This window comes from Oncorhynchus mykiss, chromosome 12, assembly GCF_013265735.2.
Source record: "Oncorhynchus mykiss isolate Arlee chromosome 12, USDA_OmykA_1.1, whole genome shotgun sequence".
Taxonomy (NCBI): domain Eukaryota; kingdom Metazoa; phylum Chordata; class Actinopteri; order Salmoniformes; family Salmonidae; genus Oncorhynchus; species Oncorhynchus mykiss.
The window spans coordinates 13,657,122-13,683,011 of record NC_048576.1 but is presented as its reverse complement, the minus strand read 5'-3'; the positions used below and the strand labels follow the sequence as shown (position 1 = coordinate 13,683,011).

Here is a 25,890-nt window from a genome sequence, read left to right as displayed (position 1 = left end):
TGTGTTAGCTGGGTTCTATGGATTATATATCTATGTGAGGTCACAACAAGCTCTTCGATATTTGGTGCATGTGCTGCCCAAATTCAGTCAGTGTTTAGACTGGCGTAAATATATAATTTTGGAAACATTTAAATTTGTCAGGGGGGGATGCAGCACCTTCAACAACCCTACCTCCCACGGCTATGTCTCTGTCCTATTCTTAGCTGGCTGCTTGCTGTGACATGAGAGAGCCATATCTAGCCTATTCTTAGCTGGCTCTGAAAATCCCCCAGAAAGAAGGAAATGGAGGAGTGTGAGATTACTTCCATGTCATCGGAGCGGATGACACCAGGCTATGTTATGGAAGAATTTACCTCCTCGCTGACAGAAAACCGCTGCCTTGAGGACAGACAGCGACCATTCTGCAGGTAGGGACTGAGCTCTCCGAAACTTCATAATAAACATCAAAACAGACCTAGCTCATAAAATCTGTTTAGGCCTAACATTGGGTTTTAAAGTTAGTTTTTTTTGTCCTATGCAATCAAGTTTCTCTTAAACTTAGTTCATAAAAACAATGACATTGCAGTTCTAAAGTGAAATGCTACCCATCCCATGTCCCCATTTGCAGCTAGTGGACTGTTCTTTAGTTATTAAATACTGACACCTTGCTGGTTAGGTTGATACTGAACAATTAATCAAATTACAATTAATCAAATCATCTATGCATAGTCACTTTACGCCTACCTACATGTATAAATTACCTCAACTAATCTGTACCCCTGCACATTGACTCGGTACCGGTATCCCCTGTATAGCCTTGTTATTTTTATTTTATTGTGTTACTTTTTCTTTTATATTTAATAAATATTTTCTTAACTCTATTTATTGAACTGCATTGTTGGTTACGGGCTCGTAAGCATTTCACGGTAAGGGCCACACCTGTTGTATTCAGCATTTCACAGTAAGGTCCACCTGTTGTATTCGGAGCATGTGACAAATAACATTAGCAAATAGCAAATCCAGACTTAGGCTCACTCTTGTAGTGGCTGTGGGTCATTTTCTACACCCTCCCACACACCCTCTGAATGTGGAAGATACTGTACCTTTGTCCGATATATTACCCAATGAACTTCCTTATCATGTAAAGATGTGTTCGCTTTGTGTTGATAGAAAAGATAGCAGGTGAAGAAGGTTTCAGTTTGCCTCATTAATAACGCAGTACATTTTTACCACTGAACAAACACCACACATTGCAGGTGGGGGAAGAGCATCACTGAATCAGAACTAGTCTGGCGCCATACTGTCTGTGCTGTAGCAGACAACTATTCATTATACAGCATGGAGTTTGTTGTTTGGTTTGTCGATGCACCATAGACCGCAATGAGTGAACAAAGAGAGGTGTTGGCTAGATACTGAAGCAGAAACAGACTGGACCACTAATGCAAAGCTAAAGGTGTAGAATCACAACAGGAAGTTGCCCACTGTGACCGAGGTACCCCCCTATTCTGGTCACCATGGTGGGCAGTGCCAAGCCAAGGCCAAAGAACCCGGCCTGCTGGACAGGACAGGGGGAACAACAGGAAACAGGCACGGGACCGTGAATTGGAAGTTGAAAAGAAAGAGTGGGACAAACAACTAAACTGAGGAAGTGCACAATTGGGCTTGAAAACAATAAAAAGACTACACAAATCCACCACACATGGAAAACCATACCAGAGATGGATAAAGCACTTCAACCTATACTGGGTCTAGATCCCTCTGGTCTTCTGTCAATGGACACATCATCAATATTGATCTATAGCCTTTAGAATCTTTACGAGAAAAAAGCATTTCTTTCTCACCTGCCTGAAAGAGATGATATCTAAGCGATACCCTACCCCAAGACAATCAGGAAGTCTGTACATTACTATGCCATCTTACCCAAGAGACATGGAGAAGTGTACATGAGGACTATGGCCCACATTACTCCTCTCAGTCATCTCTCTCTCGCTCTCTACACAGTGGTAAAGTAGAGTGCTAATGCAACAGAGAGCAGGAGGGATTTGTTTCATATTTCAGGAGGTTATGACAAGTGTCAGACTCTGCTAAGAGCTAAGCTGTGAGGTGGTCCCCTGCTGTCCACAGCTCAGAGGCAGACTGTTTGGTTTGGCAGAGAAAGCTAGTGTGCGACCCAAATGGAACTCTAGGTGGCCCGGGTCAAAAATAGTGCACTATATATAGGGAATAGGGTGCCATTTGGGATGCAACCCTACAGTCCCTTTTTCTCCCTGGCCCTGCATTCAGACTGTCTAAGCTAAGGCTGAAGGCTCAGTGCCTGCTAATCTATGATCGTAATACAAATTCCAACCAAAACACACAGAATACTGTTCATGAGAGGGTACATCTTGAGCTAAATCTGAAGCTCATCAGATGAGTAAATCAGAAGCTGTTCACGACATGGGTTGGATTAACCTTCGATTAAGTCTCAAATATCCTTATGAATGTAATGACCAGTCAGTATGGGATTCAGGCTACCTCCTCCACCCAAGTCTCTCCCACAGCCACACAAGTCCGGTAAACATGGCTACCTCCACCCTGGTTAGTGGCACAGATCACTGAGAAACACAAAGCGGACATCAATCAATCTTTGCTTCCCCTAACTCAAAACGGACCATTCAGATTGGCTCATTCCAACCCATTCCCACATTTTTTTCTCCAATTGCCTCCTGTTTGGGCGGTTCGTCGCCTAGTGGTTAAGGGCGTTGGACCAGTAATCGAATGGTCATTGGTTTGAACCCAGAGCCAACTTGGGGAAAAATCTGCCTTTGTGCCCTCGAGAAAGGCACTTAACCCTAATCGCTCCTGTAAGTGGCTCTGGATAAGAGTATCTGCTAAATGGCTAAAATGTTCATGTAAAAAAAATTGTTTCCCAGAAGGCCTTAGGGGTGGTTGCCATGGCGGTATAAAGGCACGGTCATTCTCAGCTGAACAACTGAACTGTGGGTTATTCCCCTAGGCGAGGTGAAATGACCGACTGGCAGGGCTGCCATATCCTGCTTTATCAAAGTGAGGAAGTGCATTGAGCCGGGTGGAGCCCAATAGCCTATATTCAAAATTCTCCCCCAGTCCAAACATCACCACTCTACTGAAACACCAACTGTAGGTTGCTAGATGGACCATACCACTGAGCCTAGGCCCTAACAGGGGTTGGGATTTGAGACCACAGGCTTAAATATTTCCCACCATTTCAAGCTCCAACTGACAGTTTTAAGCCTTTCCCTGCTGAATTCCCTGCTGTATCGCGATGTTGTTGTTACATCGTAGACCTAGTGGCCTACTGTAGCCTATGTGTCCGGTCTCTGAGTAGCCAACCATCTCTGTTTGTTCCAGTTCATTGAGCATAGATCTCTGAGGCTGCTGAATTAAGATAATGTCTGACCTCTATAGCAAAGTGCTGGTGATCCCATTTCCCCTCAGGAGGAGAACAGGTAGAACAACTCTATTTTAAAACACCATTAGTACGCCAACTAAAGACCAAAGAGCTCTAATGACAGACATTAACACACACAGCCACGAGCCCTGGCGACTCAACCAAATCTGGGCCCTATTTATCAAAGCCTAGCCTAGCTAACCAGAGCCACATTCAAAACCAATCAAACATATCTGTTGAAAAGTGTAGCCTAAACTAAGCAGCCAGTGTACTGTAATAACAGTATAATAACAGATATATTTCCATCTGATGGCTTGCTGATAGGTCAACATCTCTCATAGGTCAACTGGCCAAGGAACATCTGATAACTACTGAGTCCAGTCTAAGCACAACATCGAAGATATTTCCACACTATGACGTTGGTTGGATTTCATGTCACAATGCAACCTCATAAACATAAACAGACCAGCCCTGCAAACTACCACACTCATATTGCTCTAGCGCCTCCAACACAAATCTAAGATTAAATCACTAGCAGTAGAATGAACCATCATCTCCTGGATCCTGCACTTTGTGATGGGCTGCCCCCAGGTGGTAAGGGTAGGTAACAACACATCCGCCACGATGATCCTCAACACAGGGGCCCCTCAGGGGTGCGTGCTCAGTACCCACTTGTACTCCCTGTTAACTCATGACTGCACGGCCAGTCATGACTCCAACACCATCATTAAGTTTGCCGATGACAACACTGGTAGGCCTGATCACCGACAACGATGAGACAGCCTATAGGGAGGAGGTCATAGACCTGGCCGTGTGGTGCCAGGACAACAACCTCTCCCTCAACGTGAGCAAGACAAAGGAGATAATTATGGACTACAGGAAGGAAAAAGAGGACCAAGCACGCCCCCATTCTCAGTGACGTGGCTGCAGTGGAGCAGGTTGAGAGCTTCAAGTTCCTTGGTGTCCACATCACCAACAAACTAACATAGTCCAAGCACACCAAGACAGTCGTGAAGAGGGCACGACAAAACCTATTCCCCCTCCGGAGGCTGAAAAGATTTGGCATGGGTCTTCAGATCCTCAAAAGGTTCTACAGCTGCACCATTGAGAGCATCCTGACTGGTTGCATCATTACCTGATATGGCAACTGCTCGGCCTCCCACTACAAGGCACTACAGAGGGTAGTGCATACGGCCCAGTACATCACTGGGGCCAAGCTTCCTGCCATCCAGGACCTCTATACCAGGCGGTGTCAGAGGAAGGCCCTAAAAAGTGTCAAAGACTCCAGCCACCCTAGTCATAGACTGTTTTCTCTGCTACTGCACGACAAGCGGTACCGGAGTGCCAAGTCTTGGTCCAAGAGTCTTCTAAACAGCTTCTACCCTCAAGCCATAAGACTCCTGACCATCTAATGGCTACTCGGACTATTTGCCTTAACCCTCCCTCCTCTTTTACACCGCTGCTACTCTCTGTTGTTATCATCTATGCATAGTAACTTTAATAACTCTATGTACATGTACACTACCGTTCAAAAGTTTGGGGTCCCTTAGAAATGTCCTTGTTTTTTGACAGAAAAGCACATTTTTGGTCCAATAAAATAACATGAAATTGATCAGAAATACAGTGTAGGCATTGTTAATGTTGTAAATGACTATTGTAGATGGAAACGGCAGATGTTTTTATGGAATATCTACATAGGCGTACAGAGGCCCATTATCAGCAACCATCACTCCTGTGCTCCAATGGCACGTTGTGTTAGCTAATCCAAGTTTATTATTTTAAAAAGGCTAATTGATCATTAGAAAACCCTTTTGCAATTACGTTAACACAGCTAAAAACTGTTGTGCTAATTAAAGAAGCAATAGAACTGGCTTTCTTTAGTCTTGTTGAGTATCTGGAGAATGAGCATTTGTGGGTTCGATTACAGGCTCAAAATGTCCGGAAACAAAGAACTTTCTTCTGAAACTCGTCAGTCAAATCAAATGAAATTGTATTTGTCACATGCGCCGAATACAACTAGTGTATAGTTTACCGTGAAATGCTTACTTACAAGCCCTTAAACAACAGTGCAGTTCAAGAAGAAAATATTTACCAAGTAGACACAAATAAAAAGTAATAATAAAAAGTAACAATAGAATAACAATAACTCAGCTATATACAGGGGGCACCGGTACTGAGTCAGTGTGCGGGGGGTACAGGCTAGTTGAGGTCATCTGTACATGTAGGTGGGGGCAAAGTGACTATGCATAGGTAACAAACAAACAGCGAGTAGCAGTAGTGTACAAAAGGGAGGGGGGAATGAAGGCTATTCCATTCGAGACATTGCCAAGAAATTGAAGAGCTCGTACAACGCTCTGTACTACTCCGTTCACAGAACAGAGCAAACTGACTGGTGCACAACTGAGCAAGAGGACAAGTACATTAGAGTGTCTAGTTTGAGAAACAGATGCCTCACAGGTCCTCAACTGACAGCTTCATTGAATAGTACCCGCAAAACACCAGTCTTAACGTCAACAGTGAAGAGGCGACTCCGGGATGCTGGCCGCCTAGGCAGAGTTGCAAAGAAAAAGCCACATCTCAGACTGGCCAATAAAAATAAAAGATTAAGTTGGGCAAAAGAACACAGACACTGGACAGAGGAACTCTGCCTAGAAGGCCAGCATCACGGAGTCGCCTCTTCACTGTTGACGTTGAGACTGGACAGAGGAACTCTGCCTAGAAGGCCAGCATCACGGAGTCACCTCTTCACTGTTGACGTTGAGACTGGTGTTTTGCGGGTACTATTAATGAAGCTGCCAGTTGAGGACGTGTGTGTGAGGTGTCTGGTTGAGCTAGTTTGCGTTGTTCTGTGAAAGGAATAGTACACAGCGTTGTACGAGATCTTCAGTTTCTTGGCAATTTCTCATATGGAATAGCCTTCATTACTCAGAACAAGAATAGACTGATGAGTTTCAGAAGAAAGTTCTTTGTTTCTGGCCATTTTGAGCCTGTAATCAAATCCACAAATGCTGATTCTCCAGATACTCAACTAGTCTAAAGGTACTCAGTTTTATTGCTTCTTTAATCAGCACAAGTTTTCAGCTGATCTAACATAATTGAAAAATGGTTTTCTAAGGATCAATTAGCCTTTTAAAATAATAAAACTAGGATTAGAAATCTGCCATTTCCAGCAACAAATCATTTACAACATTAACACTGTATTCCTGATCAATTTGATGTTATTTTAAAGGACAACAAATGTGCTTTTCTTTCCAAAACAAGGACATTTCTAAGGGACCCCAAACTTTTGAACGGTAGTGTACATATTACCTCAACTAACCGATGCCCCCCCGCTCATTGACTCTGTACCGGTACCCCCCTGTATATAGTCTCGCTATTGTTATTTTACTGCTGCTCTTTAATTACTTGTTACTTTAATTTCTTATTCTTATCTGTATTTTTTTTTAACTGCATTGTTGGTTAGGGACTCGTAAGTAAGCATTTCACTGTAAGGTTGGGCGCATGTGACAAATACAATTTGATGTGTGTGTGAATGTGAACATCATCTTCCATTAAACTCCTCCTAACCTGGACATCCGCCTCGTCCTTGTTCTGACAGGACGTTCTGTGGTGGTTGCCACCTGCCTTAAGCCAGCACCTAAGATTTCTTATTACGTTTATGGTCCTTCGATTCTCTACAACCCTACCCCTATTTTTCAATTCTTATTTCTAGATGTTTCATACACACAGGAGGTAAATGCTGGGGTTCACTGCATCTGTTAGTTAACACATTGCAGATGACTGTTATTTACTCATGGCTCCTGTAACACACACTGTGTTGTATTCGGCGCATGTAACTAATACAATTTGATTTCATTCCTAAGATCAAATCACCAGCAGTAGAATGAAACATTGTCTCCTGACTCCTAAGATCAAAACATTCTTCCCTAGCACAGCTGGAATGTCAGGGCTCAGGTAGCTTCCGCATCCCATGTCCTTGAGCAGAACATTCCAAACTCCTGCCATTCCTGTCATCCTGAAGGTAAACATGCCTGGGCACACCTGTTTCGAGTTGCCTTTTGGAATCCTGCCTACCTGCCTGGAGGCAGAGGGTGAGATGCCATGGAGCAGAGGTGAATCTCTGCCTCAGCCCAAACTGCTCTCTCTAGTTACAGTATAAGGCAAGTATAATCACCTATACCCCTCAAACTCAACTCTGGACCTCAAAGCCAGTTCCATTGCATTTTTTTTCCATTGTTCCCCTCTAATCAGGGACTGATTTAGACCTGGGACACCAGGTGTGTGCAATTAATGATCAGGTAGAACAGAAAACGAGTAGGCTCCGGCCTTCGTGGGGTCAGAGTTGAGTACCCCAGACCTATACAATCAACACACATGTCAAGAGTGGGGCAGAAGGAAAGAGGCCATATACTGTATGAGCCAACGAAGCCAATCACACTAACTTATAAACTGACATGAGACTTATCGTCAACGTACCAACAGACAGGACAGGAGAAAGAGAGACTTATCATCAACGTACCAACAGACAGGACAGGAGAAAGAGAGACGTATCATCAACGTACCAACAGACAGGACAGGAGAAAGAGAGGAAGATATGTTCAATGCTATTATGTTGAAGACGCATGTTATTGTACTTACAGTATAGGCGGCAATCCTGCAAATGCATAGGGTGAGATGCATGCACTCAGACATTGTCCACGGATAAAGACGCGCTTTCCTCAACAACCAACGAGTCACTGACAGCAACAGACAGGGGACAGTCAGAGAGAAAGACCAAACAGAGACCGACAGAGCAGCAGGAGGAAAAGGAGAGGACTCAAGTCAAAGTTATGATCCAACGAAGCCAATCAGCAGCTCTCAGAAACTTCATCTGGGAAATAGAGGCTAGAGAGAGAGTATAGGAGAGACAGGACATCTGTTCACACTGATTTAGATCAAACGACAGTTACGACACTGGTGGTGCAGCAGTGTAGGCAAGGGCCAGTATGGCTGCTAGGCTGTCTGATCTATAAAGGGTTGGACTACCGGATCACAGACAATTGCTCCATTTCCCTGTCAGACATCTATGTCTAGTTTGAAGATCAGAAAGGTCCTCATAACACAGTCAACATGTGAAAACGTCAAACGTCCTTCCAGACCCTGATTCCATTGAGCTGCAGAAAGCTGGTAAAGTCTAACAACAAAAGGGAGGCATAGGCAGACTATTTTCCATTATGCTTTGAGTGAATTTTAAAAATGATGAGTCCAAGCTTAATTAGTTTAATAAGGATATCTAACTCAGACTGACTTATGAAAAAGAGGGTACACCACACCATTTCAATGCGGATAATATTTGTTGAGACCTTGGGCAATGTGATGATATGAGTGATAAAGTATGGTCACATTTCATTTGCACTTCTAAACCTACTCTTTAGAGTAACTTCGAGAGCAACAGTGAATCTATTTTGTTTTTAAAGTGGAGATCTCGCAACAATCATTCTCACGATAGCACATTTGAAAGTGACAATATGATAGCTAAAATGGGCTTGGTTAAACCCTGGATGAGGGACCTAAGGGTAGCTGTATATAGATACATCTCCAGTAGGTATTGCCCAGCTTCTTTTTTTTTTTTAAATAGTGGATATAACGTTGAAGATCTGACATTGTTTTAAAGGTACAAATTCAACATAGACAATTCTTGTATAAAATCTGTTGAAATTTGGTTACCATGATGACATAATCCTGTAGTAAAATGTTACCCTCAAAACAGTTAATTTTTTCAAATCCATTGTATTTTCCACATAGATCCCACATCACAATATGTTGAACGATTATATTGAGACGTTATCGATTCAACCAATTTGTGCCCAGTGGCAAGAGAGGACAGTCCCAGGAGACTACAGATGCACTAGTCAAGGAAGTTACATATTTTCTTAATGAGAGAGAGGAAAATAGTGGAATCTTTGAGACTTTAAAACAGAACTGTTTACACCTGTGGTTCTTAATTCCATCCATAGAAAGAGATTAAATTAAGACTAGATCCAAAATGACCTCACTTCTCAAACAGGATGTAGTATATCCAAGAGTAGGCCATTTTCGTAAACAGACAATGTAGCCTACTATACACATATGTCTTCCCAAGAGCCTTTGGCAACAAATGAAAACACTGCCATTGAAATGATAAGGTGCGACTGATTCCCCACATGATACCAGACCCATATTTAGATAGCTTATTTAGATTACATTTATGCAGGCTATATGGCTGTGATCTCTATGCGTTTGCCTATCTCTGATCATTTTCAAGATCTGTGTTACAAAACTAGGCCTGCATGAATTGAGGCCATGACGTCAACTGTGTGTGGATATTTTGTCCTATTGCCCTGCTCCGTCATTCAGGTCACTGTGGACACTAGAATCTGTTCAGGAGTCAAACGTCACCATCTGACCAGCAGCATTAAACAGATGGGCTGCAACCTAAATGGCACACTATTCCCTATTTAGTGCACTACTTTTGACCAGGACCCAAAGTAGTGCACTATATTGGGAATAGGGTGTTATTTGGGACCCAATCAAGGGCAGAGTTAGTTGTCTATCCTTGCCAGGACAAAATCTCCCATCTACTGAACGATACTACCGGTTTGTCACGTAATGAGAAAAATGAAGGGGATCGATAATATCATGATGATTTCTTCCACCGGAAAACAAAAAGCACACTGTGTTTTAAGAGCACAGCTGAAATCAACAGCCTCTTTCATGGAGGTGACCTGTTCCTTCTGCGAGGTGAGGTCAGATTATAACAATGCAGAACATTCTTAAAGGCCTTTTTTTTTTTGAATAGCACACACTGTGACAGGCCAAACCCAGAACTGAATCCGTGTCCCTAATGCAACAATTGAAAGGAGTGGAGTGAGGATGTGCAAAGAAAGAAGTTGTAAAATGTGAATAAAATAAACCCAAAAGCAGCCGTGTCATCCACCTCTGATAGCGGAGGAAGCCCCGCTCTCTGAAAAAGCACAACTGCCAGTTAAACAAAACATTGGTCTAGTCTCCGTGCCAACTGTTAGGGGCAGCGGGTCCACCGATTCCATCCAAGCTAAAAATCTTCTGTGGATCCGTTTTTACCCCATTAAAACAGCTGTGATGCACTGCAGTGCTCCAATAGTGTTTCCTCTACACAGTCTATGGAAAATTGACTAGAGTGTGAGTGGCCAATCTTTCATTTAACTACCGTATTTACTGCTTCTGGTCAAGTAGTCTAGTGGGGTTCAGTTCCTCTCCATGAAGTCTCAGAGTAATATCACTAGCCTGATCCCAGATCTGTTTCCTGTGGTCATTGTTTAGCGTGACACAAACAGATCTGGGAACAGCCATGGGTAGGCCTAATACCACATCACCGCATTGTCTGTTACAGTAATAAGTTCCAATGGCCCTGCAAGTTACGGAAGGTCATTTCCATGTAAAAGGACACATGAGCACCAACATGTGAAGTTCATAGGAGCATATCACATGTGGTATCAAATGAAAGCTCAGAGTCTATATATTTTAGGGAACCATTTTCCATTAAAAAAAACATGGAATAAGCAAAGGGTTTGATTTCTGGTGTCACAGATGGAAAAGGGGTCTTAAAAAACATATTTAAAAGGTATTAGAAATACATCCAAACAATAATGTAGTAAAGGCCCCTGCCAACTAATATCAACATTTAGATTTTGTTTTGCAGAAATTATTAGCCTTTGGTAAGTTTTTACGAAATATTCTGTATTAGTGTCTTGTCATTCTGTATCCAAAAACCCACATATCTAAGATATTTTCTCATTTCGCTCCATCAGGATTATGAAAGATCACAGAAGTAGAAGGAAAGAAAGACCGTCCAATAAGTTAGTGTTTTTACTGATAACAATTTAGGACTTATTAAGTGATTAATATGTGCCGTTATAAAAAATCTGTAACACAATGACTGCAATTGAATTGGCCACAATGATAAATTATAATATCAATAATAATCATAAAATAAAAAAACATTTAAAGGTGATTTTTATTTTACAATAATCTCAAAGTGTATAAAATATAGAAAAATAGTTTTAAAAAACAAAACATATATCTAACCATGTAATGAAAGCAACAATCAAAGTCTAGTGGGAAAGGTAGGCCAGCCGAGAGAGATGGGTCTTAAGGCCTTCTTTAAAAATCTCCAACCGTCTGAACAGCCCTGAGATGATCTGGAAGGGAGTTACAATGGTAGGAGGAAGAGGCACGGTCATCCCCCATTGTGCCGAGCCTTCTCCTGGGTGCATGGAGCAGTAGAACACAGTAAAGTAGAGTTCAGTGCAATGGAGGATAGTTCAGTACAGTACAGAGTACAATGGAGGATAGTTCAGTACAGTACAGAGTACAATGGAGTATAGTTCAGTAAAGTACAGTGGAGCACACGACTAGAGTACAGTATGATATAATGGCCTATATTCTACTGAACTACACTCTACTTGTATCTACTGTACTCTACTGTGCTGAAATATACTCCATTGTGCTGAACTCATACTTTACTGTACTTTGCTCTACTGACCTGTACTGAACTCTACTGTACTTTACTGTGTTTTACTGGGCTGTACTGTGAAACATAGACGTCTATGATTGGTAAAGATTTTGTCATGTCTGGACCAACCATATTTGGTCTTGTTTGGGGGCGGAGATAATTCGAATAATAGCCAGTGTGTAGAATTATACCTAAACATTCAAAAGAAGGATATTACATATTTCTACCTTTTTGTACCTATTGAAAATACATCCCCATTGAGAGAATACACTCATAATGATGCATTTCTGTATAGAGGTGGTAGAGGTCAATCCAACTCGGGAAAAAACGACAGAATTTCCATGGAAACGCGTGGGGGGAAAAGGGCCGTGGGGATGATACCAAGTCTCCTCATTGCCCCCATCAAAATGTGCCTAGGTTATTGTTTATATGAGTATTTTACACTGTTGAGATAAAAATCAGAGTATGATCTTTGTATGGATGTCAACCCCAATAAATGTTCTGTTACAAAACTTTGCATCTGCACTGCTCCTCAAGTAAATGTGCTTTAGTAAAAATATTCGGTGGCAATTGTTAAAATTAGACTTCCGCATATAGGTGTATGGTTTGTTAAACTTTGCAATGGCTTGGCATGTATTGTGAGTCTCTGTTACCGTGGAATTGCCCTGAATCAAATGACAAAGGAGAACACCCAAGATTTTTGGAGTTGTTACCTAAACATTTCCTTTTTTAAGTCAAAACACAGGCTTGTTTACAACAGTCCACGTATGCCTGGAGAGGGTCTGGTTACAAGGAGAAGACTTCATCACAAATAGTCTAAGAGAAGGGGGCTCTCTGACTTTTTCCTTTCCTTTTTCCAAGAGAGCTAGTGGTGGGATTTGCAGAGACATGCAAGTCTAGGTCTAGTGGTGCAATGTAGTCTAGTGGGAAAAGTACTTTGTCATACTTGAGTAAAAGTAAAGGTAACTTAATAGAACATTACTTAAGTAGAAGTGAAAGTCACTAAGTAAAATACTTATTGAGTAAAAGTTTACAAATATTTGGTTTTAAATATACTTAAGTATCAAAAGTAAATGGAATGGGGCCTCCTGAATGGTGCAGTGGTCTAAGGTACTGCATCACACTACTAACTACGTTACTACAGATCCTGGTTCGATACCGAACTGTGTCGCAACCAGCCATGACTGTGAGACCCATGAGGCGACAAATGGCCCAGCGTCGTCCGGGATAGGGAGGGTTAGGCCAGCCGGGATGTCCATGTTCCATTGTGCTCTAGCGACTCCTGTGGTGGGGCGGGTGCATGTGCGCTGACACAGTCGCCAGGTGTACGGGGTTTCTTACGACACATTGGTGCTGGCGTCTGGGTTAAGAGTGCATTGTGTCAAGAAGCCATGCAGCTTGGCGGGGTTGTGAGTCGGAGGACGCACGGCTCTCGACCTTCGCCTCTCCCGATTCCGTACGGAGGTTGCAGCGATGGGACAATACTGTAACTAACATCTGGATATGTTGAAATTGTGAAGATTTTTTAAAACTTTTTTTTTTTTTTTTAAGTAAATGGAATTTCTAAAATGTACAAACCATTTCAAACTTTTTGGACAGATAGCCAGGGGCACACTCCAACACTCAGACATAATTTACAAACAAAGAATTTGTGTTATGTGTGTCCACCAGATCAGAGGCAATAGGGATGTTCTCTTGACAAGTGTGTGAATTGGACTATTTTCCAGTCAAAATGTAACAAGTACTTTTTATATAACTAGGCAAGTCGGTTAAGAACAAATTCTTATTTACAATGACGGCCCAGGAACAGTGGGTTAACTGCCTTGTTCAGGGGCAGAACAACAAATGTTTACCTTGTCAGCTCAGCGATTCGATCTAGCAACCTTTCAGTTACTAGTCCAACACTCTAACCACTAGGCTACCCGCCGGCCAAAATGTAACGAGTACTTTTGGGTGTCAGGGAACATGTATGGAGTAAAAGTACATTATTTTCTTTAGGAATGTAGTGAAGTAAAAGTGAAAGTTGGCAAAAATAGAAATGTAAAGTACAGATACCCCAAAAAACTAGTTAAGTAGCACTTTACACCACTGGTTAAGAGCATTGGGCCAGTAACCAAAAGGTTGATTATTTTTGGTTTGAATCTTCGAACCGACTAGGTGAGAAAATATATATATATATTTATGTTTTGTCACATACACCAGATAGGTGCAGTGAAATGTGTTGTTTTACAGGGTCAGCCATAGTAGTACAGTGCTCCTGGAGCAAATTAGGGTTAAGTGCCTTGCTTAAGGGCACATCAACACTTGTTTCACCTTATCTGCTAGGGTATTTGAACCAGCGACCTTTTGGTTACTGGCTCCATGCTTCTTTAACTCGCTCTGGATAAGAGCGTCTGCTAAATGACTAAAATGTCAAGTGTAAATGTGGGCCTGTACAATACTGCAGGTTCATCATCTTTGTCCTTCCTCCCTTGGTTTGCAGCCTACATGTTGAGCTATTTTAAGCAGCCTTCCTTCCTTTCTTGAGGAAATGCTCCATCCTACGAAAACCTCTTATCAGTTCTTCCCATTGGAGAGAACACTTTACAGTTCAAGGGACAAAAAGTCACAACGACAGGTCAAAAGCCCAACGTGTATAGATGGGATATTGGCTAGCCCCCAAACACAGCAAAACAAGTCTGTTATAGAGTACACCCCCCACCCTGTTACAGATAGCCACTATCTTGTCATGTCCAACATACCCCACGCTGACCCCTGAAATGTCATCAAATGACATTACCACACCCCATGTGTGACGCAATCGTTTGCTATTTTTTTTAGGGTATCTCCTACAGATGTGATAGATTTGGAAGGCAGATGTTGACATGTAAACACAAACCCATGAGATAAACACAACAGCGTGCACACACACATACACGCAGAAAGAGATATGATTTAGCCCCCAAAATGTATCAAAATATAAGAATGAGGAAAGTCACGCTTTAAACAGCTGGCCTACTGGTGACTCCTCCCCAGATAATAATCTCAGTCTGACAGCATTACCCGACAGTATGACTACACTACTGTGGCTCAAAACTGAATCACAAAACCAAATAGAAGGGAGGTCCAATATTGTTTGGCCCAGCTGCAATGGTTGCAATTTTGTTGGTTATCCTAATGGCCAAGGAACGAGTGTTCTACCAAGCAGACCAGACAGATTGACCCTTGTACTGGGTTCTCCAAAACTAGACTGAGCCTCCAAATCCCTCAGTGCTCAATTATTTATTTATTTGTTGTTTGTTTTTTGAAGGGGGAGGGGGAATTAGCCTATGCCAAATCGAAAATAAAACCACAGACAGAGCCGCATATGACAGCATGACAATCAAAGAAAAATACCATACCAGAAAATCCATGAAATACTTTAGTAGCTTGACGTGCTCTCCCAAAACAGAAATTGGTTGGTGGTTGGCGTATTCCAGGTAAACCACTATTTTCTCCTAAACTAGCTAGGCTAAATGTACACTCGGAATTCTATGCACGGCCTTCTTTTCAAATGGTTTTGTTTTGGTCCCTAGCAAGAATCCGAGTTTGGACTGTAGGATACACACAATGTTGCAGGAAATATGGAAAGCGTTTTCATGCGAAGCGTAATGAAAGATATTCGAGCGAAACTGCGATAATCGGCTAGTCTTAATTTGGTTAGATCCGGTCATAGGATTCCTATATGATTATATTACAAACGTTTAAAATTCCATACATCAAAGTAACAATGATTTGATGCTATACTATAGAGTAACTTCTGAGTGATTCAAATCAAAACCTCAACCACCGTGTCGAAACTTGGTAATATCCCGGAAGCGTACACAAGTTAGTTGTCTTGGATTTTATGACATCCCCCCGCTTGTCACTGGACGTCACGTGACTTTGTACAGTAGACGCTTCGTTTACTTTACTGATGTTACCTTTCTGCAGGGCTGTCCCATCCGCTACACTATTTAAATCTAGCAAGGTTATTTTTACAAAAAGATGACAATTAAACTTAGCCTCGAAGTGAGAAAATGTAATTCCTTCTCTAATAGTGTGCGTGTAGGGACCTCTAGTGGTTAATACGCGACGATACACCAGAGCACTGTGAGCAAACAAACTATTTTATGATTAGGGATACATGAAGCCTAATTTTTTTTTAAATACAATTTAACAATGAATACGAGGATGACCTTTTTCAAACATCAAATATGGGCCGACATGGCACAAAGTAAATACATTTTTCAAACATCAAATATGGGCTAGCAGCACAGATAGCAGATTTTAAAAAACTATGTTAAACTTCACAGATTTTATATGTTGCATGATCACAGTCATGGTATAATTTGAGGTTTTAAATATTCTTGGTCTACTTGAATGATATAACAAATATGGGGACATTGATTATTTAAACAAAACAAAAATAAATCCTGGCTATAGAGGCTCCACCAGATGTTGTAAATGCTTTAATCATTTGAAAATTGTGAAACAGACAGACCCCAGTGGCTTGAAGCTCTGAATGCAGCATGAAACAAAATTGTATTATAGCATCGTTATAACGATATGCTCTTCGTAAAAAAATGACATCATTGTAACAATATGGAAACTTGACCAAACGTATTGCTCGCTGCTGTGTTGCCTGCTGAATGCATATCTCAGTGGTTATATGTAGCCAAGAACTAGCTCCACCCTCAATTATTCAGGGTTCTTTCGTCTGCGGACTAGTCCTGTTACGAGCCTTTAGCATCTGGAATAGGACTTTCTCCGTTGTACCTTTTCATGAAGAAAAAGAAGACATTGTTATTTGACTTTCACGCATGCGATTAGACTACAGAGAATACAAGCGCATGTTTTACAACTTGACATTTATTTTCGGACGATATTCTACAGCCCAATTGCAAAGAACTAAAACTAAAAAAAGAGTTTGGTGCTGAATACAAAGTGATACGGTGGTCCGATGGCTCGCTCGCATGACTAATTAATAGTCTATCAGGACTCGGTCGCGCGCTGCTCAGTTGTTTGTGTTATAAACTATGGCGTTTAGGGCAAAAGCCTTGTACGACTTTAGTTCGGAAAATCTAGGAGAGATATCGATTACTGAGAACGAAGTTGTTACTTTATACAGCGAACAAGACATAGAGGGATGGCTAGAGGGAACAAACAGCAGAGGGGATACTGGTCTTTTTCCAGCCTCATACGTGGAGATTCTCAGAAATGAATCATCTGACATCTCGTCCAACAATAATGGCATGTCGGCGGATCAAGGTCAACCCGACTCCCCATCAAGTGGATATGATTCATCATACTATTCCCAGTCCCACTCTCGTGCTGAGAACATTAAAGATCCGACCCACTCTGCTTATCCTGTGCAAATTCCCCAGCGCCATGGTTACCAGACCAGTCAAGGTAGTGATGATGACTGGGATGATGACTGGGATGACAGCTCTACTGTGGCGGCTGAGCCCGGAACTAAACATGACAATGATGGAACTAGTTCCACAGCATACACAGTGACTACTTCGTTGCATGGGAGACGTGACAGTGCCCAAGCCAAAAGTTCAGCAACAATAGGTAAAAACCTCAACAGGTTCTCAACCTTTGTGAAATCTGGCGGAGAGGCTTTTGTATTGGGCGAGGCGGCTGCCTTTGTCAAAGATGGGGACAAGATCTGTGTTGTCATGGGGCAGTATGGACCAGAGTGGCAGGAAGACCCATACCCGTTTGCCTGCTCCATCGATGACCCCACCAAACAGACAAAATTCAAAGGCATGAAGAGTTACATGTCATACAGACTGACTCCATCCCACACCCAGAGCCAGGTGAATAGAAGATACAAGCACTTTGACTGGCTCTACGCTCGACTTGTGGAACGCTTCCCTGTCATCTCAGTCCCCCATCTGCCTGAGAAACAGGCCACTGGGCGCTTTGAACAGGACTTTGTCTCCAAACGCAGAAAAGGTTTGATATGGTGGATGAACCACATGACGAGCCACCCTGTCCTGGCTAGATGTGACGTCTTCCAGCACTTCCTCACCTGCCCCAGCACAGACGAGAAGACGTGGAAGATGGGCAAGAGAAAGGCGGAGAAGGATGAGTTGACTGGCGCTAACTTCTTCCTAACCATCTCCACCCCGGCTGTTCCACTGGACCTACAGGAGGTAGAGAACAAGGTCGATGGCTTTAAAGCCTTCACCAAGAAGATGGATGACAACTGCCTAGTGGTGAATGCCACCATCAACGAGTTCGCCCGGAAGCAGATCACCGGATTTAAGAAAGAGTATCAGAAAGTGGGTCAGTCTTTCAAACTGTTGGGCCAAGCCTTTGAGATGGACCAGCAGTCCTATTCTGTAGGACTGAACCGTGCCATAGCATTCACAGGAGAGGCCTACGAGGCTATAGGAGACTACTTTGCTGAGCAGCCCAGACAGGATTTGGACCCCATATCGGATCTACTGGACCTGTACAAGGGACACCTGGCCAACTACCCTGATATCATCCATGTTCAGAAAGGTACCGTATGATTATGTCACAGCTGTCTCTGCTCTAGAAATAGAGTCCATAGAATGGTCAAAGACCCTCTAAACGTTGCAATTTAGCTGCACTCTCATAGGCATTCTATTTCCAGGGGTCATGTTATGTTGATGATGAACAAAAAACACATTTTGCCTTGGCTTTCCTGGATATCCCTTGCAGCAAAATGTTCTGTGTTTTGAACATTACTTCAGATCATGTAACATGACACACACATGTTTTGTATTATGTACAACTTTTGTGCACCCTGGCAAAAGTTTGCTTTCACAGTGTTCTCTGTTGAGTAATGCTGAAGAATATGGCCTTGAGGCATGACATTTCATTCTCTGTCCTGAAAGAGAGATTTGAGAGTTTTGTCTCACACCCAATGAAGAGAGTGAGATCAGAGTTTTGGACTATAATCACAGCTCAGGGCTCTTAAAGCTAGGCATAGTCTTGAAGGAAACGTGGTTACCAACAGAACTCTTTAGTTCTCATTTTACAAATGGATGCAACGTTCTCTTATTTGTCACTTTGTAATAGATTTGTTGAATAGTAGGCACATAAATATGGGGTGCCGTTTTGTGACATGCTATGTCGTCCAAGTTCAGTTGTGACATTGAAGGTTATGTTAGCCTACATTGGCATAGAATTAGAAGGAGGAGATTCCGGGGCCTCTTGTCCGGCGTTTCCCTGGGAATATTGGAATGCGGAATAGCCTTAGGATTAAGTGATTTTCCTCTCCAAGGGTGGGGATCTGGGGAGCTGCTGCACAATATTGCCTGGACACATTTCTTCCCACTAGCACCGGTGCAGAAGTTCAGCTTATTGGTGCTCTGGCTCTGTGATTGCATGCAAGTGCCGAAAATAACAAAGTCCAAGTTAATATCATTAGTATATTTATTCATCCCAAGTGTGTGTCTGCGTGTGTGTGTGTGTGTGTGTGTGTGTGTGTGTGTGTGTGTGTGTGTGTGTGCGTGTGTGCGTGTGTGTGTGTGCGCGCGTGTTGATTTATATTCCCCAGATAAGGCCTGGAGTCTAATGGCTGTAGATAAGGGTATTCACTAAAGCAGCCGAAAAGTCTTTAGGTAAATCTTCCACTTGCACATTCAGAGCTCAAGTACACTATATATACAAAGTATGTGAACACCCCTTCAAATGAGTGGATTCAGCTATTTCAGCCACATCCATTGCTGACAGGTGTATAAAATCGAGCACACGGCCATGCAATCTCCAGAGACAAACATTGGCAGTAGAATGGCCGGGGTAGTTTGTCATTGTAAGTAAGAATTTTGTTCTTAACTGACTTGCCTAGTTAAATAAAGGTTACTTTCCAACAAGTCAGTTCATTAAATTTCTGCCCTGCTATATCTGCCCCGGTCAACTGTAAGTGCTGTTATTGTGAAGTGGCAACATCTAGGAGCAATAACGGCTTAGCCGTAAGGTGGTAGGCCACACAAGCTCACAGAACGGGACCGCAGAGTGCTGAAGTGTGTAAAAATTGTCTGTCCTCGGTTGCAAAACTCACTACTGAGTTCCAAACTGCCTCTGGAAGCAACGTCAGCACAATAGCTGTTCATCGGAAATGGGTTTCCATGGCCGAGCAGCCACACACAAGCCTAAGATCACCATGCGCAATGCCAAGCGTTGGGTGGAATGGTGTAAACCTCACCGCCATTGAACTCTGGAGCAGTGGAAACGTATTCTCTGGAGTGATGAATCACGCTTCACTATCTGGCAGTCCAGTCCGACAGACGAATCTGGGTTTGGTGGATGCCAGGAGAATGCTACCTGCCCCAAAGCATAGTGCCAACTGTAAAGTTTGGTGGAGAAGGAATAATCGTCTGGGGCTGTTTTTCACGGTTCGGGTTAGGCACCTTAGTTCCAGTGAAGGGAAATCTTAACGCTACAGCATACAATGACATTCTAGACGATTCTGTGCTTCCACCTTAATGGTAAAAATTTGGGGAAGGCCCTTTGCTGTTTCAGCATGAAAATGCCCTGTGCACAAATCAAGGTCCAGAACAGAAATGGTTTGTCGAGATTGGTGTGGAAGAACTTGACTGGCCTGCACAGAGCCCTGACCTCAACCCCATCAAAAACCTTTGGGATGAATTGGAACAGGGACTGCGAGCCAGGCGTAATTGCCCAAAATCAGTGCCCGAACTTACTAATGCTCTTGTGGCTGAATGGAAGCAAATCCCCGCAACAATGTTCAAAAGTCTAGTGGAAAGTCTTCCCAGAAGAGTGGAGGCATATTAATGCCCATGATTTTGAAATTAGATGTTCGACGAGCTGGTGTCCATATACTTTTGGTCATGTAGTGTATGTGTCCTTCACGGCAATAATTTAATTGTTCATATCTCATTACAACAATTGCTGTTCTTAGCTATTCACTTATAAATAGGTTGTTCAGTGTTTGTGGCCGTTGATAACATTTAGCCACAGTACTCCACAGTGTAATCAGCTGTAAACCAAACAGACTGCTTTGAATTAGACGATTATAACTATGTGTGAGTGCCACCACGGAGCATTGGCTTTAGTCTACTACTATATGGACAGAGAGCAGAGGGAATGAAACCAACTCTTCTTTCTGAGTCATGTTAAAACTTTTAAAGGTACAGATTCATGATTCAACCAGAGTTTGCTTGACTAAATATGGCCTTTTCCTTTTCACCATTAATAGGAATACCTTTGATACCCTTCTCTCGAACCCTTTCCCCACTCATATTTCTCCCGTTCCATCTCCTTCTTTCTCTCCTCCACCTATCTCCCCAGGTGCCCTTACCAAAGTGAAGGAGTGCCAGAAACAAGAAGGGGAGGGATCAACCATCAACGAGCGTTGTAACATCATTTCCTGCGCCACACTGGCTGAGATCCAGCACTTTCACCGTACACGCGTGCGTGACTTCAAGAGCCAGATGCAACACCACCTCCAGCAGCAAATCATCTTCTTCCAGAAGATCACTGGGAAGCTAGAAGAGGCACTGCAGAAGTACGACGAGGATATCATATAAGGCCCTGGAGAGAGGAGCATGGATACAGAGGGATAAAGAGAGGAGGAGGGGGGACTAAGGGAGAGAGAGGAGGGTGGATACAGAGGAATAAAGAGATGAGGGGGGACTAAGGGAGAGAGGAGGGTGGATACAGAGGGATAACGAGAGGAGGAGGGGGGACTAAGGGAGAGGAGGGTGGATACAGAGGGATGAAGAGAGGAGGAGGGGAGACTAAGGGAGAGAGAGGAGGGTGGATACAGAGGTATAAAGAGAGGAGGAGGGGGGACTAAGGGAGAGAGAGGAGGGTGGATACAGAGGGATGAAGAGAGGAGGAGGGGGACTAAGGGAGAGAGGAGGGTGGATACAGAGGGATAAAGAGAGGAGGAGGGGAGACTAAGGGAGATAGAGGAGGGTGGATACAGAGGGATAAAGAGAGGAGGAGGGGGGACTAAGGGAGAGAGAGGAGGGTGGATACAGAGGAATGAAGAGAGGAGGAGGGGGGACTAAGGGAGAGAGGAGGGTGGATACAGAGGGATAAAGAGAGGAGGGGGGCTAAGAGAGAGAGGAGGGTGGATACAGAGGGATGAGGAGAGGAGGAGGGGGACTAAGGGAGAGAGAGGAGGGTGGATACAGAGGGATGAAGAGAGGAGGAGGGGGGACTAAGGGAGAGAGAGGAGGGTGGATACAGAGGGATGAAGAGAGGAGGAGTTGAGGGAGAGAGAGATAATGAGAACATGGGGTAGGAACATAGGGACTTGCTGGTCTTGGCACTGTGCAGTTCTGCAGTGTTCCCTATTTCAGAATCTGATCAAGACTGGAGCACTAGTTTGGCAAAAAGATCAAGGGACACATTTTGACCTCCCCATCTCAGAGAAGTATTCCCCATTTAAACGGAATATGTTTTATGGTGCGAACTAAAGTAACTAGTCCGTAATGACAATGTAATTGGTTATGTGTTGTTTTTCCTTGACAAGATTATTCATCCATTCTACAGTTGGAAGTGAGCAGATCTATGCAGGTACTGCACTGACGGATATGAAATAGGAGTGAGAATTATTCCTTCATTGACAGAGAGGGTTGTTGTCTGCAAAACTTGATAATGTAGTCTAGCGTGACAGGATATGTTAAATCATCACTTATACAATTAGTGTCACTTCAAGAATATGTAGAATGATTTCAGTAAGGAAACTGTTTAGAATCACAATTATATCTGTGAAAACATGTTTAACCTGTTGCATTGAATCCCCCTCATTTGCCTTTTCCTCTGAACAAATATAACGTGATTTCAGTATCATGGCAAATATGAATGACATGTCCCTTTGTGTGTGTGTGTGCATGTGTATCAATGTCTACGTGTGTGTTATCATAGAGAGGGCAACCTGTTGTAGTTTCTGGACCTCGTTATGTGAAACCTCCTGGAGAGATCTGTGCCAGGAACAAGCTTTAAGATTCTAGAACCCTGGGGGAGAACAGAACACATGATTTTCCATTCCTTCTTATTGTTCTCAATAGGGGGAAGGGGCACAGGGAGATCGGCCAAAATAATACTGAAAATTATGTCTCTGTGGGAATCCCTACTGTCGAAGGACATTGTTGAAAATAAATCAGTTGTACTGTATGTGTAATATCATGATTCAAGGACCATTGTTGGTGTTATAATAGGATAGAAGGACCGTTGTTGATGTTATATGAGAATTGAAGGACCGTTGTTGGTGTTATAATAGGATTGAAGGACCGTTGTTGGTGTTATAATAGGATTGAAGGACCGTTGTTGGTGTTATAATAGGATAGAAGGACCGTTGTTGGTGTTATAATAGGATAGAAGGACCGTTGTTGGTGTTATATGAGAATTGAAGGACCGTTGTTGGTGTTATATGAGAATTGAAGGACCGTTGTTGGTGTTATAATAGGATTGAAGGACCGTTGTTGGTGTTATATGAGAATTGAAGGACCGTTGTTGGTGTTATAATAGGATTGAAGGACCGTTGTTGGTGTTATAATAGGATAGAAGGACTGTTGTTGGTGTTATATGAGAATTGAAGGACTGTTGTTGGTGTTATATGAGAATTGAAGGACTGTTGTTGGTGTTATAATAGGATTGAAGGACCATTGTTGGTGTTATATGAGAATTGAAGGACCGTTGTTGGTGTTATAATAGGATTGAAGGACCGTTGTTGGTATTATATGAGAATTGAAGGATCATTGTTGGTGTTATAATAGGATTGAAGGACCGTTGTTGGTGTTATATGAGAATTGAAGGACCATTGTTGGTGTTATAATAGGATTGAAGGACCGTTGTTGGTGTTATAATAGGATTGAAGGACTGTTGTTGGTGTTATAATAGGATTGAAGGACTGTTGTTGGTGTTATAATAGGATTGAAGGACCGTTGTTGGTGTTATATGAGAATTGAAGGACCATTGTTGGTGTTATAATAGGATTGAAGGACCGTTGTTGGTGTTATAATAGGATTGAAGGACCGTTGTTGGTGTTATATGAGAATTGAAGGACTGTTGTTGGTGTTATATGAGAATTGAAGGACTGTTGTTGGTGTTATATGAGAATTGAAGGACTATTGTTGGTGTTATATGAGAATTGAAGGACCATTGTTGGTGTTATAATAGGATTGAAGGACCGTTGTTGGTGTTATATGAGAATTGAAGGACTGTTGTTGGTGTTATATGAGAATTGAAGGACTGTTGTTGGTGTTATATGAGAATTGAAGGACTATTGTTGGTGTTATATGAGAATTGAAGGACCATTGTTGGTGTTATAATAGGATTGAAGGACCGTTGTTGGTGTTATAATAGGATAGAAGGACTGTTGTTGGTGTTATATGAGAATTGAAGGACCGTTGTTGGTGTTATATGATAATTGAAGGATCATTGTTGGTGTTATATGAGAATTGAAGGACTGTTGTTGGTGTTATATGAGAATTGAAGGACTGTTGTTGGTGTTATATGAGAATTGAAGGACTATTGTTGGTGTTATAATAGGATTGAAGGACCGTTGTTGGTGTTATATGATAATTGAAGGACCGTTGTTGGTGTCCTCCCAAAACGCAGTTGTAATTAAGTTATGTAAGTTATTTGACCAGGTTGACTGGGGTACTGCTAGATGACTTAGCACGCATCACCCTGAACAGACTAATATATGTAGAAGGGACTTTTATTCATCACATGACACAAGGAACAGTGTATAGTCCTATATACACTGAGTATACCAAAGGTTAGGCATACCTTCCTAATATTGAGTTGGCTCACCTATGTCTTAATAATCACAGAAGTTAAAGGATAACAGTGATCCAAAGCCTATTGAAGTTTGTCCACACGGAAGTTCACATTCACAAACATTATCTTGGTTAAGTTAGTGAGGATAAGCAGCAGCCAAACAGCCTTTAGTCAGACACTCTTAGCCAGAGCAAAGTTCAAAGCACAGAACAACTTAGTTGACTCCTTAATTACTTATTCCATAGAATTAGGAATTAGAATACTAGAATGGAAATTAACCTTTTATGATGGTCCAAAGGTCAGCCATGTTGGACACAAATGTACATTTAAGAACGGGAAGCATAGAAATAGCACACATAGCACATATCTACTTAGACTTACTTTCAATGAGAATGACTAAACTATAACTACAATTTCTATGTGAATTTGGTCGGATCACCCAAATAGTTAGATATTGCAGCTTTAATTAACTGCCAATATGCCAACATTCCATTCAAATAATGCAGTCAATCCACAACCAGATACTGGCTGATATCAGTAGATGATAGGACTTAAACAAGTTGTAAATGCAACAAGTACTGATATTGTATCATATAATAACACTCACAGCTTTCCTGGAAAACAACATCTGAGACATTTATGGCCTGTTTACATACATACGGCTATTTATCATGAAAATTTGTATAAAACCCAAATAAACTGTATTTATAATTATTTGACATTATTTTAGGTTGACTATAATTCCATTATAGAATTTCTGATACTGTGCATTACATGCCTAACTTCTATTTTCCTGCATAAGTAAAAGCAGGAAATGCTTCACCTATGCCTCTACTGCCATTCATTCTAATTCGACTGGTTTTGGATTTCTCCCTGACCAAGATGGCTGCCATTTCCCCCCCATTATGGAACTGTTAGGGTTTATGACATATCCCCTCTAGTAATTTAATATGATCTCTATTACTCATTTCTACACAGACTGGCTACTCCTCTCTCTCAGAAGGACTGTGCATGTTTGAGATCGACTACATAGCAGTGGGCTGTGCAATGCACCAGAACTTCACAACTCCTGGAAGGGTGTTTCTGAATGTGTATTTCAGAATACCATAGCAGTCTTCTGAACTACGCAGCCAAACTGCAAAGGAGGGTCAAAGACACTGTCTCTCAACATACATGAGGAGGGATTTCTGCTACCATCTCACCCCTGTCTAATTATTAATGAGGGCTGAAATTAGTGTTTATGTGATGTCCA

At 42.3% G+C, this 25,890-nt stretch overlaps 2 protein-coding genes across 3 annotated transcripts in view; one reads left to right on the top strand and one right to left on the bottom strand.

Annotated features, from left to right (window-relative positions):
- Nucleotides 1-15,738, bottom strand: part of LOC110537002 (ADP-ribosylation factor-like protein 15) — a 65,771-nt gene extending 50,033 nt beyond the window's left edge. The window contains exon 1 of one of the 2 annotated variants that reach the window (XM_036936979.1): nucleotides 15,281-15,738. In XM_036936979.1, the coding sequence (XP_036792874.1) occupies nucleotides 15,281-15,292 (12 nt within the window). In that variant the 5' untranslated portion in view covers nucleotides 15,293-15,738. The remainder of the gene's footprint in view (nucleotides 1-15,280) is intronic. The other variant, XM_021622697.2, reaches the window with a different exon arrangement.
- A 518-nt stretch (nucleotides 15,739-16,256) lies between these two features.
- LOC110537001 (sorting nexin-18) lies at nucleotides 16,257-21,544 on the top strand. The gene is made up of 2 exons (XM_021622696.2): nucleotides 16,257-18,413; nucleotides 21,192-21,544. Exons 1-2 carry the CDS (start codon nucleotides 16,937-16,939, stop codon nucleotides 21,428-21,430), a joined length of 1,716 nt encoding a protein of 571 aa, XP_021478371.2. The 5' UTR covers nucleotides 16,257-16,936; the 3' UTR covers nucleotides 21,431-21,544.
- The last annotated feature ends 4,346 nt before the right edge of the window (nucleotides 21,545-25,890 follow it).

Bases quoted from the DNA above. Each gene is read 5' to 3' on its own strand.
- LOC110537001 (XM_021622696.2), top strand. From the start codon at position 16,937: ATGGCGTTTAGGGCAAAAGCCTTGTACGACTTTAGTTCGGAAAATCTA. The intron at 18,414-21,191 runs GTACCGTATGAT...CTATCTCCCCAG, and splicing joins TATCATCCATGTTCAGAAAG to GTGCCCTTACCAAAGTGAAG.